The sequence below is a fragment of the Venturia canescens genome, chromosome 7, assembly GCF_019457755.1.
Source record: "Venturia canescens isolate UGA chromosome 7, ASM1945775v1, whole genome shotgun sequence".
In the NCBI taxonomy this organism is placed as follows: Eukaryota; Metazoa; Arthropoda; class Insecta; order Hymenoptera; family Ichneumonidae; genus Venturia; species Venturia canescens.
The window spans coordinates 3,829,596-3,843,727 of NC_057427.1; the positions used below are offsets into that span (position 1 = coordinate 3,829,596).

Sequence of the window (14,132 nt, forward strand, 5' to 3'; positions counted from 1 at the left end):
CATGAGAAAGCATCGAGGTCCCTAAAACCTTGGGGTCATTGCCGCGAACGCTGGTTTTAGACTCCGCGTGTCTCTTGCTTCTTTCTTTTCACCGCTCTCTTCTTTTATCACGCTTCACGTTATTCGATCTGCTTGTAGTGTGCGAGCTTCCCCCACCAGACAGTTCCTTGACCCGGCGGGACCAAATATCTTCCTTACTGGTTCCACCTTTATCTCCCCTCTTTACCTCCCTCCTCTGCATCGATGCGCATTCGGTTTACCATTATCTCTCAAAACACGCGTGAACCACCAATATCACTCGAAAAAAAGAAAAAATTCTATTTTTTATGACGAACAGTGAGCAAAGGACGTCGAATTTCTATAGTATTTTAAGGGTCGTAGCTTAATTCATCCCACGAAAGTGGGAAACAAATTTTTTCGCTACTCTCTCAATCCACGTGTCGATTCATCCTTATACAAAGTGTCCCATCCAGAAACTCTTCTCGTCCCTAGCACTAAAACACGATACTACCATTCACATGCGATCGGAAGATTATTCTCCTTTCCACAAATACATGAAAATACGTTAAAAAAAACTAAAATCCACCAGAGAAGCGAGTACTCCAACGCGTTGTTGAAACTGGTCTTGAAGTACCTTAAAAATATAAAAATCGTTGAATGCTCAAGCATACAAGACTCGTCAGAAGATTGCTACATTTGAGCATAAACAATTTCTCATTAATTACATTTTTCGACTAATTAAAATGCCGAATCGTCGACCAATCGCATACTCCTCACGCAGCTTTATTACCAATCCCACAGCCTCCTTCTGAAATTCAAACACACATTTTTCCAACTTCCGTGAGCGGGAGTAAGTCGACGGATAATAACGTACGGTGGTCGTGGGTTTATTAAACATTTGGACAAGAATAAAATTAATAATCATAATAATAATTAATATTTTAATAATAATAATTGCAATAATTGGTGCCTTGACTCTCACTGGTATTATATCGTTCTGTTCTGTGCCTGCCTGTATCCTGCCCGCTTCTGGTACGCACACACAATCTGTGGGGGTCTCGGTTATCTGTTGGTCGGCTACCTCTACTACCACGCACACCTGCGTCGTGCCCGCGCGGTCTACTACCACCTACTACTACTACCAACCACACTACCGCTGTCCGCAACCCTTGGCTTGGCGTCCGAATCCTCTTCGTCTGCCGCACTTGGTCTTCAACACCGCAAAACACCCGAATCTGAAAAAAAAAAAAAAAAAAAAAAAAAAAAAACAACCATAAAACTAAATTTAAACAAACAAAAAAGGAGTTGCAACAGCGTGTTGTGTTCCAGCAACATGCCGCTCTCATCGGTGGTCCCAACGCTACGAGTTGTCCGGCGTGCCACAAACTCTTCCTCGGTGCCGAAGCTCTCATGGAACACATGAAGCACACCCACAAAGATCCGAACGCGTCGGGAGTTGCCAGTAAGTAGATGAAACGAACGACAAAACGAATCGGTGTTTTAAGAAACGTCGAATTCTTCATCAATATTATTCATCGATTTTGGAATTATTGACGATTCTCCGGCTCACTAATTTCTTGCTAGCATTTATTACGGGAGCTCTCTGCTATCGGGATTTGCATTTGGTTGACTAATGTGGCAGAAAGCGTAATCTTGAAACACAAGCTTTTGTTCAACGGTGTTCGGCAAACAGCCAAATTTTTACTTCGAATCTGCCTAATTTGTGTGCTCAAACGAATTGGGAACACTATAAGATTGTGAGCTGGTGAATATCCTCCGTTTTTATGATCACTGTGATTCTATATAGTCGTAGAAAAAACGGTACGACTCGTGAAGAATCGATGAATTTTTGACAAGGGAATTTCAAGACGAGAATATTATATTTATTTTCATGTACATTCCCGGGAACAAGCTTTGGGCGCAGGCATTATTTAAACGCACGATACGAAAATTCTTTTACATTAGTTACATTCGTATGGATGCACTCGTACTTTCAGCAATGAAGAATTTCTTGAAGTTTTCTATTCGAAAACCCCATTCTGGTCGTTGAATTAATCGACGAATTTTTCATTCACTAATCAACAAACAATCAGTACTTTCAACCTTCTGGAGTTTTGGGTGTACATTCGGTGGTTTGTTGGGTTTCTCTGTCTTTAAAACTCTGTAGCTCACTCGTATCGTTTCCGAAGGTCTCTGGGTTTTGGAGCGAGTAAAAATTTCTGTGGTCTTTTGTGAAGTGAACGGATGAGTTTTGTGGATGAGAATCGAAGAAAAAATGAGACGAATGAAAGGGCGTGATTGTGTGGAATGGTTAAAGTGAAAATAAGCTTTGGGAACGCTTCTATCTGCTTGGCATTGACCTTGACATTGTGTCGCCCTATTGTGCCCCCCGCTGACTGCACAACCTCCGTTGCCGGGGTTTACCTAGCGAAGCGGAGGACAGCGAACCACCCTTGCCCCGTTTGTGGAAAGCATTACGTCAACGAGGGAAGTCTGCGAAAGCATCTAGCCTGTCATCCGGAGACGAGTCAATTGAGCACGAGTCTTAGGATGTGGCCATGTTCGGTGTGCCAAGCTGTGTTCACTCACGAGAGCGGTGAGTTATTTTCGCAACTCCATATGCCTTCGAAGAAACGTTACCAAAGTGCACATTCGTGCGAACTCCGTTCGATGAAACTCTTTTAAACGAATCTGCGTTTCAGGTCTGCTGAGTCACATGGAACACATGAGGATGGACCCGAAACATCAGTTCGCCGCCCAGTACGTGCTAAGTCGCGCTGCCGCGGAGAGAAGAGAACGAGAACTTTTAGCAGGCTCCAGCTTAGGTAATAGAACGTGGCTTGGAGAACTCGAAACTTTTTCGTTGCGTTCAAAGGAAGAGTATCGCTCAATTTTCCAAAATAATGTCTAGGAGCAGGTCTAGGTGTCTTAACGAGTCAAGGAGGAGGTCAGAGTTTGCAGCAACCATCGATGTGCCCGTCGCCTTCGGCCCACTCGGACAGCAGTAGTGGTAACGGAAGGTTATCCTCCGCCGGAAGTGAACCTGGTACGCACCGATACCGACTCTTAAACGCTCATTAGAACGCTCTTATCGCTCGCAGAACCGAATTATCGATTACGAAAAGCTTTCAAAGCATTTAAAGTTCGAGTTCCCTAAACAGCGCAACAGCGACAAAAATACAAATTCGTTGCATCAACAGTTGCCCCTTAAGAGTTTGGATTTACTGACGAGAGCAGATTTTTGCACAGGCGCCGGACTTCTCAATAACAATAACAACAACAACAACAACAACATGGCCTCGCCAGGATCCAGCGGTAACAAACTCAGTGAAATGCTCAGAGCCGGAAGTCAACAGGCGACGGCGCAGCAATATCATGACGACATGCAGTCCCAACAACAACGCATGGCAGTTATGGCGGCAGCTGTACAAGCGGGTAATTAACATTTCACTATTATTCATCGTGATAATTTCAATTAGCCGATATTAATTAATGTGAAAACTAGCGAAAGTGGTAGAATGATTTTGAATCTCGTTGGCACGTGAGGTCACGGTCCTCGTGCAATTTGCCATTCTATCATATTCATATACGTTTCCAATGGTTTCCAACTCGATCTCCAGGTCTCCAAAACTCGGTCTCGCCGAATCTGTCGCCGGTCGATGTCGCGTCGTTAGCAGCAGCAATGAGAATGGGTAACAACGGTGATATGGGAGGCGGAAGTCAAGGCTCGACAGGGCAACAGCAACAGGGTGTAGGTCAAGGTGGTGGACCCGAGCAGGCGCTCAGGATGCATCAAGCCGAAGCATTGCTGAGATCGCAGGCAGAAGCTGCTTTGAGACTCGCGGTAGGTCGAATTGCGTATTTGGTGTGGATTGTACGATGAAAAATTAGATGGTACCTGGTTAACTTTTGACGCGTCTTCTTCCTCGACGAAGAGGAACGAGTGTTTAATACGCCATGACGTTGAAATCAGGTGTCGCAAGTAGCAGCGGCAAGTTCAGCAGCGGGTAACGACATGAGACATCATCTTGGTCAGCACAACGGTGGCGGAGGAGGAGGCGGTGTTGGCGGCGGTTCCGGGATGCCCGGAGGACATCACGGGAACCAGCAACTATCCCAGTCGGACAACCTTTCGCCTGACCTAGGTAAGTCGTCAACGACGAATCTGATGATCGGGGGAACTGGGACAACTTCGGGAACACCGCCGACGGGTCTTGGCGAGGGTCTCGTTAACAGCTACATGCAAAACGAGAGATTCTCTGCTGGTGGTGGTCTTGGTGGTAGTGGTGGTGGAGGCGGAGGCGGAGGCGGAGGAGGAGGAGGAGGAGGAGGAGGAGGCGTCGGTGATACTCAGTCACGGAAACGCGTGAAACTAACGGCAAGCCTGATTCCGTCATCAGGGGAAGCGCTTCAGCTGCAGGAGCAGCGATTAGCACAGGCGTTAAGGCTTCACGGTGATCCTCGGGCCCTCGGCTTCACCCTCCAGCACGTTGTCAATCAGCAGAATAACCAGCAACCATGAAAGTTCAGTTACTACTGAGACGAGTGGACCCCTTGGACGCAGTCGCAGCAGTCGGATACAACGGCAGCTGCGGCGGCGGCCGCAGCCGCGGCTTCATCGGCCACGGCTCTCCAAGTCGAGCGTGAACTCCAGCATCAGTTGCAACAACAGCACCAGCAGTTTCAACAGCAACAGCAGTTGCATCAACAACAGCTCCAGCTTCAGCATCAACAACAACAGCAACAGCAGCAGCAGCAGCAGCAGCAGCAGCACCACCACCACCAACAGCAGCAACAGCAGCAACAACAGCGATTGCAGCTCCAAGAACGTTCGACCCCGATGAACGAGCACCAGAGCTCCTCGACGAACGTGGGCCAACATCACGATGAGCAGTGCGGCATCAAGAGGAAAGTTGATGATATGAACGACGTTGTTGGTGGCACCGGTGAAAACGCGTAGATTCGTTCAACAACGCGATTCAACTTGACACGGTGCGCCTGGACAATGGTTAAATTTGCAACTATTCAAACAGTTCATAGTGTCGTAAAGCGATCCAAGTGCGGTCAAGAATAAAATCCCTCACTGTCTCAGCAGTAATTATACGAATAATACAAACTTTCCAAAGACATTTCCGTTGGCTCGTCCAACCGGACGGGCCCAACGCAAGAACGGACTTCTACATTCGAAACTATAAACGGACGCTGTATATCGTATCGCGTTAAATGATGAATGATATTTGTCCTCGTGAAAATCGCGAGTGCAATTCAACTGTTCGGAGCTTTCCTATGCGACTAGACTAGACTGCATTTGTTAAGTGTCTGATAAGTCGTTTTAAGATTCAGGGATTAAGCATTTCGATTTAATTGAACAGGAGAATACTCTCGTTTGTCGTCTTGAGAAAAAAAACTTCTTCGAGGCAAGAATTTTTATTTCACAAGTTTGCGATACGAAAATCAAAAGATACATTTTTTCAATCCCATCCCATTGATGGGCTTGAAAAAACAATAATTATGCATATACAACCCATTAAGTCATAGTCCGTTGTACGGTAGCTGGTTGTCCCGAAAGCAAACATCCGGCCAACGTCACGAAGAGGCGCTCGATTTAAACTTTTCTAACTCAAATAAAGCCACGCATTGGAATTCCTGCGTGTGTCATTCGAACGCAAAAAAAAAAAAACATTAAGCGACTTTTGTCAAACGAGATATTGCCTCGGGCGACCACGTGCCTGAAACGTGCCATAAATAATCAGAATGAATAAAGCTTTCTCGAGATAGAGAGAAAACAACTTTTAGGTTCGCGACGCCATCGTTACGTGGCGCTGGCGCACGCGATATGCGATCGAGATCTTTATCATCGTGACGACAGGTGGTACTATGAACCTAGAACAATGGAGCTGACGAAGGTACAATCCGGATGAAATCGTCGGCTCACGGGCGATCCGCACGATATTCGATCCCGGTACGTTCCTGAGGCTCGACAAACTAAAACTAATCGTACGATTACGAGAATCAGATGATGATGATGCGCAAATAAGAAGATAAAACAAACAAACCACTCCTAAAAAACGGTTCCCTTAATGTTAATATAATTCATAAGTATAAAACCACGATGGGATTAATACCGCGCTCGTTTTTCTCACACGAACGTCGCCAATTTAAATAATCTAACGAACAAAATCAACTAAAAACAAAGCATCCTACGATACTCCATATAAATATTCCATTTCCCCTGATTCCCCTGCCCATCTCGTACACTCCAAACATTCATCACAAATCGCACTGATGCAGCAGCAGCAGCAGCATCAGCAGCATCGTACAGATGGGTACAAGAAAAACACTCAAACGCCCGCAGATTTTAACTTGCACATAACGATGATGAAAAACAAAAGTAAAACTATACTTAAAACCAATAATTCAACAGAAACGAAGAAAACATCTTACTTTAAGATAAACAAAATCCATCTACATAAACGCACACGGACACACATACACGTATACGTACGTACACACCTACAAATATGCGCGCAACTTGTGCTTGGCGTAGCACGAAAACTATTAGCTCATAAGTCGAAACAAACAAAATATAAATATTACAAACAGTTATATTATATATATTATATATAAATACAAAGAAAGGGAGTACGAGAGCGAGAGAGAGAAAGAGGTGTAATATGAATGAGGATGTTGCGAATGATTAGTCGACCATGGTGAATAGGTATCACGGTCGAAAGGTATATTTCCGGGAGGAGTGAATGATCAGATAGACGAAGGAATAAAAATTAAATGCTAAATATTATATATATATATATATATACATAAACACACACATATATATATATAAATATATGAATATAAATATTATAAATAATTGAATATAGGATTTATGAAATTAGGATAATTTAGGTATGCCTGGAATTGTGTGATTGAGGTGAGGAGTGATCGAGCTTTTTACGCACGTTGAGCCTCGCATCATTGTATTTTTATTCTCGTAATTATAACATTGATGCGAGAAACGGGCAATCGCTCGATGGCTTTTCTCCCTATAAATTAGCGACGACAGTTCATCGTCGCGTGTAAAAAAATATTTAAAGATATAAAGTAAAGAGAAAAAGTTTGTTTTGGTTGATGAATGATATACTTGGGTGAAATATGAGAGAGGAACGAATGCGTTTAGAGTCCTGTGTGCTTGAGGTAATCTGAGGTCCTGTGATCGTTATAAGCGAAATATTTTTTTATTTCCGAATATGGTAAACAAGGGAAAAATGTTTGCATCGTTTTCGAGATACAAAAAATGAATGAAAAACGAAAAAAATGAAGAAAAAATGAAAATGAAAAACACGTGAAAAGTAAGAAATGGGAATAATATGAGAGATAGAGAAAATGACTAAATAAGGGAAAGAAGAAAACACACAAAGCACTTTTGAAGTTATAAGGAATCGAGAGGGATTTAAGGAAAACAGAGGATTTAAAAGAAGTAATACAAAAGAAGATGAAATAACGAAACCTTTTACTTGCAATATAAATACCGTTACGTTCTCGCAATACTTAGCAAATGGAGGTTAAATGTTTTTTAAGATGTGGAGATAGTTGAGAGACACCGATACAGATGAGAAAAAAGACAGAAGAGTGTTTGAAATATCGCGGAAAATATACACACACGCACACATACACGAACACATACACGCGTGAAGCGCATGAAATACTTGAGAATTTGATGAAAGAAAAACAAACGAACAACTGACGCGTCAATGAATTTAATGAAAGAAAAAAAAGTGACAAACCGATTGATCGGTAAGGAAATTACAAGTTTTAATAAACCGACGCGCGCAAAAAAAGTTAGCGCCGGTTGGAAGTTTAACGCGGCGCGAAAATTGACGGTGACCGATTGTCCGTGCTCGTAATGAAGAAGAAATTCATTTCTCATTCTTCCGACATTACACGAAACACAAAAACATCAACGAAACAAACATTATACACGACTACGAACAGACACGACGTTACGGAACTATCACGAAAGAATTGATTCCACGAGTAGCTTGAAAATTCATCGCGAAAATATTTGAAAATTAGAAATTTTGGTTAATTATCGAGGAAAAGCGTTTTTAGATACTTGACGATCGATCAACGAAGAAAGAAAAAATGCGAAGCTAATGAAAAAGTGCCGAATTTCGTTACATCCAAATCTCTCCCATCGACGAAAAACAAACCGCCAATCCAATCCGATCGTATTTCAACGGCCGAACAGCAACGAACATTAGTCCTTTTATTTGCAAAATTTGACAATGAAAAGAAGCTTCTCTCGTTGGAATGGAAAGGAACGAAAAAAGAAAATCGAATTTTGAATAATTATCGCGTTCAAGTACAATCAATTGGAGAACAAAGGAAGAGAACTAAAGGTCATTGGTCGGAAGACAAATGGAATTTTGGAGTAAAAGGAAAGTAATTTTGATCGGACGAACTCTCGTCACTATCCCTTCGAAATGTGGCGCTTTGGTCGCTCCTCGAACTCGGCGTTCAAAGATAAATAAAAGAAAAGAAGTAAAATAAACGAACGAATGATAAAACGGAAACAAAAAACGTTTGGTTTCACGATGCAGGACTCGTTTTCTCGAAGACTCTTCCATTTTGTATATAAAACACGATGAAATATCATGTGCGAGTGAACAAGTGAGACAAAATAACTTGATACGATTTTTAAAACGTCGCGACAAAGTACGTAAAGCAAAAGCAACCGCGTAGTCTTAGTGTTTCAATGTAAATAATACGTAAACCTTTCATCAACAATTGAATTTTTAACTTTTTCGTATTGATTTTCATTGTGCTCCTTCAAAATCGCGGCCGCGGATGACGACAAATACCAACCAACGCCTTTCACCTTCCCGTCCAAAAAAGTACTAACGAATTTTCGGCACTAAACGACCAGCGGGAAGGAAGATAAAAAAAAAACGCATCTGCGCGAGTCGCGAGCTTCGGCAAAACTCTTTTCACGCTATTCACCAACATTTATTTCTCTCTTAAATGCCCAAAATACGAAATTGAACACTCTTACATAAAAACACGAATCGACACACACAAATACGGCGATACGATGGCTCAAACATCTACGGAATGGGATCGATTTAACAAACGTTCGACACATTGCTTTTTTTTCGAGAGCACTATCACTTCGATCATGAGATAAAAAAATTTCAATGGAACAGACAGAAACACGAACAAACGATGGGAAGATGTTGAAGAAATGGCACACGACTGGTCTCCGCATCAGGGTAGGGACCAAAATTTATTCGAGTCTCGCATCTATCGAGAAATAAAAGTAAATATCCCGCTAAATACGGAAAATATAAAATGCGACGTTTATTATGCTTTTCGGACTACGAACCGGTCACAGACCGACAAAATACCGAATCTAAAAGTATACAAATTTATTTCTCTTGGAATGAAACAAGCATTCGTTCGCTCTACATTCTTTTGATGAACAATCAATACTTGACATCCCTCCAAAGTCATTCAATTGTCTTTGTAATAAAAACAATCGAAAAAACGATAACGATACGTCCGGATTGTTTGGATTGAAATTGGGCTAAATTTCAATTAGACGAATTTTTAAGCTCACCCTATGAAAAATCGATTTGATCTTGTCCAAGTCGAGTTCACGGTGGAAAAAAACTGGTTCTAATTACCCGAAAATTACGAAACAAAAAAAGCAAACATTTTGATTCGGTCGAAATGGAAAATTTATTCCCGATCGATTATTGCAGAATTTTACCGTCAATTGAAACCTTTTCGATCACTATTAGGGCGACGACAATTATCCAAAATGAATATCGTGGCATGGCGAGCATGTGAATGTAAAATCTTCGTCGCCGTTCCGGGGAATTTTTACCAGTTATTTTTCTCCGTGTAATAGGAAATTATAATTTCTCAAGTATGTTAAATCTAAATAATTTATAAATTTAATCGTGGAGCCAACGAATTCGATATTGGAAAATTTAGACTCGAGGCTAAAGGGGCTCGAAGAAATGAGACAAATCGATTTTTCCGCGGTGAGGCATCGTGGGAGAAAAATTGAACAAAATTTCAACTTGAAGAAATGCGTTAAAACGGAATAACAACAAAAATAGGAGAATGTTTGAATTTAGATAAGAAAACGGCAATGATAGTGATTGGACGTGAGAATGTGCAATTTGGTAAATATTGACGAGGGACAGTATGAGTAAAGAGAGCGCGATTCGAAGAAGCGAATGATGTTGAAATGAAGAAAGGAAAAAGAGTGTTTGAACGAAGACTAAATTAAGAAAGAATCGAGTCAACTACGAGGGTCACACAATCGAGGTTGAGCACGAAACGAACACAAACAGAAAAAAAAAACAATAAAATCTCGAAAAATTCTAGAAAACTAAACATTTGTATACGTATATCAACTCTTTAAGGGCCTTTACAGCCGTGAGCAGTTGAATTTTTTATTCAGATAAAAAATAATAACGTACATGAGTGCATGAGAGGATTTTAAAAAATGAAAGGAAAATAAACAAATCGCTTCGAAGCAAAGTAGGGAGTATCCACGAAGCTTGGATTAATTTTTCTTGGTCCCTGATAGAAGACAAGTGCAATATCGCTGTGCAACGACGACATAAAAGTAGTACGAAAACAGTCACACTTGAATGCAACAAAGGCAAAAGAACAAACAAAATTTGAGAGAATTACAAGACACGAAACACACCCGCACACGAACACAAACACTACCACGCCAAAAGAGAAACTTTGGATGCAAAATTACGATAAACAACATCGAAAAAAAACGCAACATGTTCGACACCCGCACGCCGTAATAATTAACAACAAAAATCTACTAAAAACACCACCAACATCCTTCATGACCACACCAAAAAAGAAGCCATGGAACGATTGACAGACGAGAGTTTCAAAAGCCCGGTGCATCCTGCCGTGCGCCGAGGGTCGACTTTCTGAGGTTCCTTCCAAATCCGATATTCCCAATCAACATCGATCCTAAAATTCCACCCACTAATGAAAAAAAAAAAGAAACGTAAAACATCTGTTCGTTCTCCATTTTCTCGTACGAGAATAAAAAAACAACAACAACACCTTCGAGAACGAATAAACGTGGCGTGACAAGTCCCCAGAACGGAAACCCCAAGGTGCCGACGCGTGCCCCGCGAACGTGTACACAAATACTTCTTAAATTTTTCAATTAAACGAGAATTTAAATGAAAATTAAAAACGGATTCGTAGCGAGAGGGAAACAGATAAGCTAAGAATACAAAAAGTACTAAAAAAACGTTATGCAAAAAAAAAAACACACAGGTACAATAGCTCGTAGTGTATGTTCTGTAATCGAAGACAGGTAACCAGTGAAGATTAAAAAAAAAAAACAAAAAAAAACGGAATGGCCGTAGCAGCGAGTACCTGCGTCGTCGACGACGGTGCCGTTGTTCCGGTCGTTTGAAAAAAATCACAAAAAAATGAATAACATAATTTACAAATATATTGATTTACATATGCCCGTAACTCATAAGTGGATCGATTGAGCGGCCACTCTTCGCGAGACTCTCGGCATTTATTCGTTTAATATACGAAACAGCGAAGTGAAAATCGAAATTGAATAGACGCAGGGCTGGTGGGAGGAGCATAAGAATAACGAGCGTCGCTGATACCCCGAGTCCGATTGCTGTCCCAGAAGTGAGGATTCAAAATATTGGCGTTCTCGCGACCGAGCGAGCAACGCGATTTTTGTGAAGCAGCGACAGCAGCAGCGTCCCTTTGCCCCGACTCGCGAGAAGATCCTAACGAACGAATCCCAAGAACGAGCAGTCGTTGAGCGGAGCAAGTTAAGCCGCGAAATCTTTCCTAAACCATAATCTTAATCTCTTCATGTAAATTGCTAAATGTTTATAACTAATGAAAAAAAAATGCCATAGCCCGGATGCGCTGGTGCATACTCCCAGCGCATACACACTCACAAATACGACTCGACCTCGAATTAAACGCAGATAAAATGAATATGAAAAAACAAAGCAAAAGAAAATCCGCGACTCAGTTTGCTAAACGCGGTAACCGATTGGTAATAAAGCCAACAATCAAGCAAACAAACATATGATTCAGTGTAATCAGTATATATGTATATGTATGACGAAAAATATACGTATGCGTATATACACTCAGACATTAAAGATATTGACGGGCGCGTTGCGCGATGCCGAGAAAAAAACGTGAGAAAACCGTAACAAAAAAGCGTATTAAAATAACCGAGAAAAAAGGCTCGAATGCGCGATTGGAGGGATAAATGTGTGAGGAGAGGGGGAAAAAACGGCATCGCGAGTTTCGCGCCCGCTCGTATATCTCCATACAAGTCCATAACCACAAAAAGACACAGTTGATAAGTTCGCGCGCAGTTGTTGCCCACTCTGCGCGCGTCCTAAAATAAAGCCCTGGTTCTCGAGCGTGCAACCCCGTACGCTCAAAACTCACACACCTCTCATACACGGGATCTCTCCGCGAGGGGAGATCTCACAGAAATATTTAAAAAAAAAAAATAAATAAATAAAAAAAAAAATGATAATTACACTTACAAGACACATCTACACGCATTACACTGAGTAACATGGATAAAAGTACACAAAGTATTACACACTAAATACACACTACGGATATGTAAAGCCAATTGTTTTTGTAAATTGTCTAAAATATCTTTCGATCATGATACGACGGTGGTGAAAAAAAAAAGAGAAAAAAAATACGAAAAAAACAAACAAAAAACGAACGGATCGAGACCAAAGAATGGAATTATTATACGCGAGAGAAAAATAAATACAAATGAAACGAGTTGATGCATAGAAAAAAGAAGAAGAAAAGAATGATGAAAATCTGTAAAAAAACGTAAACGATGCATTCGGTATATTTTGGCTAACGGTTTTTCTGGTACCCGGACGCTACCGTGGGTGGCGCCACTGAAATTGTTTATTTGAAGGATTATAAAAGAAAAAGAAATACAAATCGATAAAATTAAACATGGAAACGAACCTCTTTATAGTATTCAACGTACGTTCAACGATTCGAAATGAAGAATCGTTGAAAATTCGCGGCCTTTGGCATACGTTTGGATGCAGAACCGAGGAGGATGACATACACGTCGGATGTGAAAGTATAAACACACACGCAAATATCCTGTATACGAAAATACACACGAACGTGGTGTACGTGCGATTCGACGTACCGATGTTTAACAACACACCGATAACGAGAGACAAAGATTGTTTAACCAGTGGAGGAGTGAACCAATGAGAATGACGAGTCGAGCAGGGAGCCGTTGATCCACGCGACGTTGAACGACGCGATCCAAGACCTCGATCGGAAGAAGCCTGATAAGCGGGCGCAGGCTCAACGCACTCCTTAAAGACCGTTCGTTCCACTTGACCGGACAATATACGAATAACAAAAATAGGCAACGGCTTAGAGGGGCCATTGTTTTCGAGATTTCTGGAGTTCAGAGAATGATTTTGAAGATGAAGATGACGACGACGATGATGATGAAGAATATGAAGAAGAAGATGTAGCTGACGATGATATGATGAACGGCTTTACAAGCGAATAAACAAAAAAATACAAAAAAAAAAAAAATATAAACAAATCTTTCTTTTACTTAACAACGGGTTTTGATTTTTTAATGAAATAATCTTACTATATTCGGATATACGCGTATATACGAGTCACTTGCGAGTCCCTGGAAATATCAACTATTTCCACCGACGAACGAGACTAAAAGGCGAAATAAAAAAGAAGAAGAGGAAAAAAGAAGATATTAAAAAAGGAAATAGCAAACACGACGTCACGTATATATAATGTATATTCGTGTGAACCGTAAGAGCGCAGCATGAAAACCGACAGTCTATAGCAGTGCGAGCGCCTCGGTCGGCACGCGTTTTCACGCGTACAACCGTCACCGAGCCTCCGTTATTAAAAACCGGAATAAGTTGTTTAAATGTTCACTATATAATCGAGAATCATAGTTGTTAAGGCGGTGGGCCCTTTCTTTACGGGGGGGAGGGTGAGGGGGCGGCGGCGGCGTGAGCGCGAGCCGTATCCCAAGAGCGGCCATTCACATCGGCCCGAAC

The 14,132-nt window shown here is 41.5% G+C and overlaps 1 protein-coding gene across 1 annotated transcript in view; it reads left to right on the plus strand.

Moving 5' to 3' along the window:
• Positions 1 to 14,132, plus strand: part of dati (datilografo) — a 72,516-nt gene that overhangs the window by 58,090 nt on the left and 294 nt on the right. The window contains exons 5-12 of the mRNA XM_043423326.1: positions 1,303 to 1,462; positions 2,384 to 2,596; positions 2,703 to 2,825; positions 2,912 to 3,046; positions 3,250 to 3,435; positions 3,621 to 3,844; positions 3,974 to 4,492; positions 4,565 to 4,740. Of these exons, the coding sequence (XP_043279261.1) occupies positions 1,303 to 1,462; positions 2,384 to 2,596; positions 2,703 to 2,825; positions 2,912 to 3,046; positions 3,250 to 3,435; positions 3,621 to 3,844; positions 3,974 to 4,492; positions 4,565 to 4,740 (1,736 nt within the window). The remainder of the gene's footprint in view (positions 1 to 1,302; positions 1,463 to 2,383; positions 2,597 to 2,702; positions 2,826 to 2,911; positions 3,047 to 3,249; positions 3,436 to 3,620; positions 3,845 to 3,973; positions 4,493 to 4,564; positions 4,741 to 14,132) is intronic.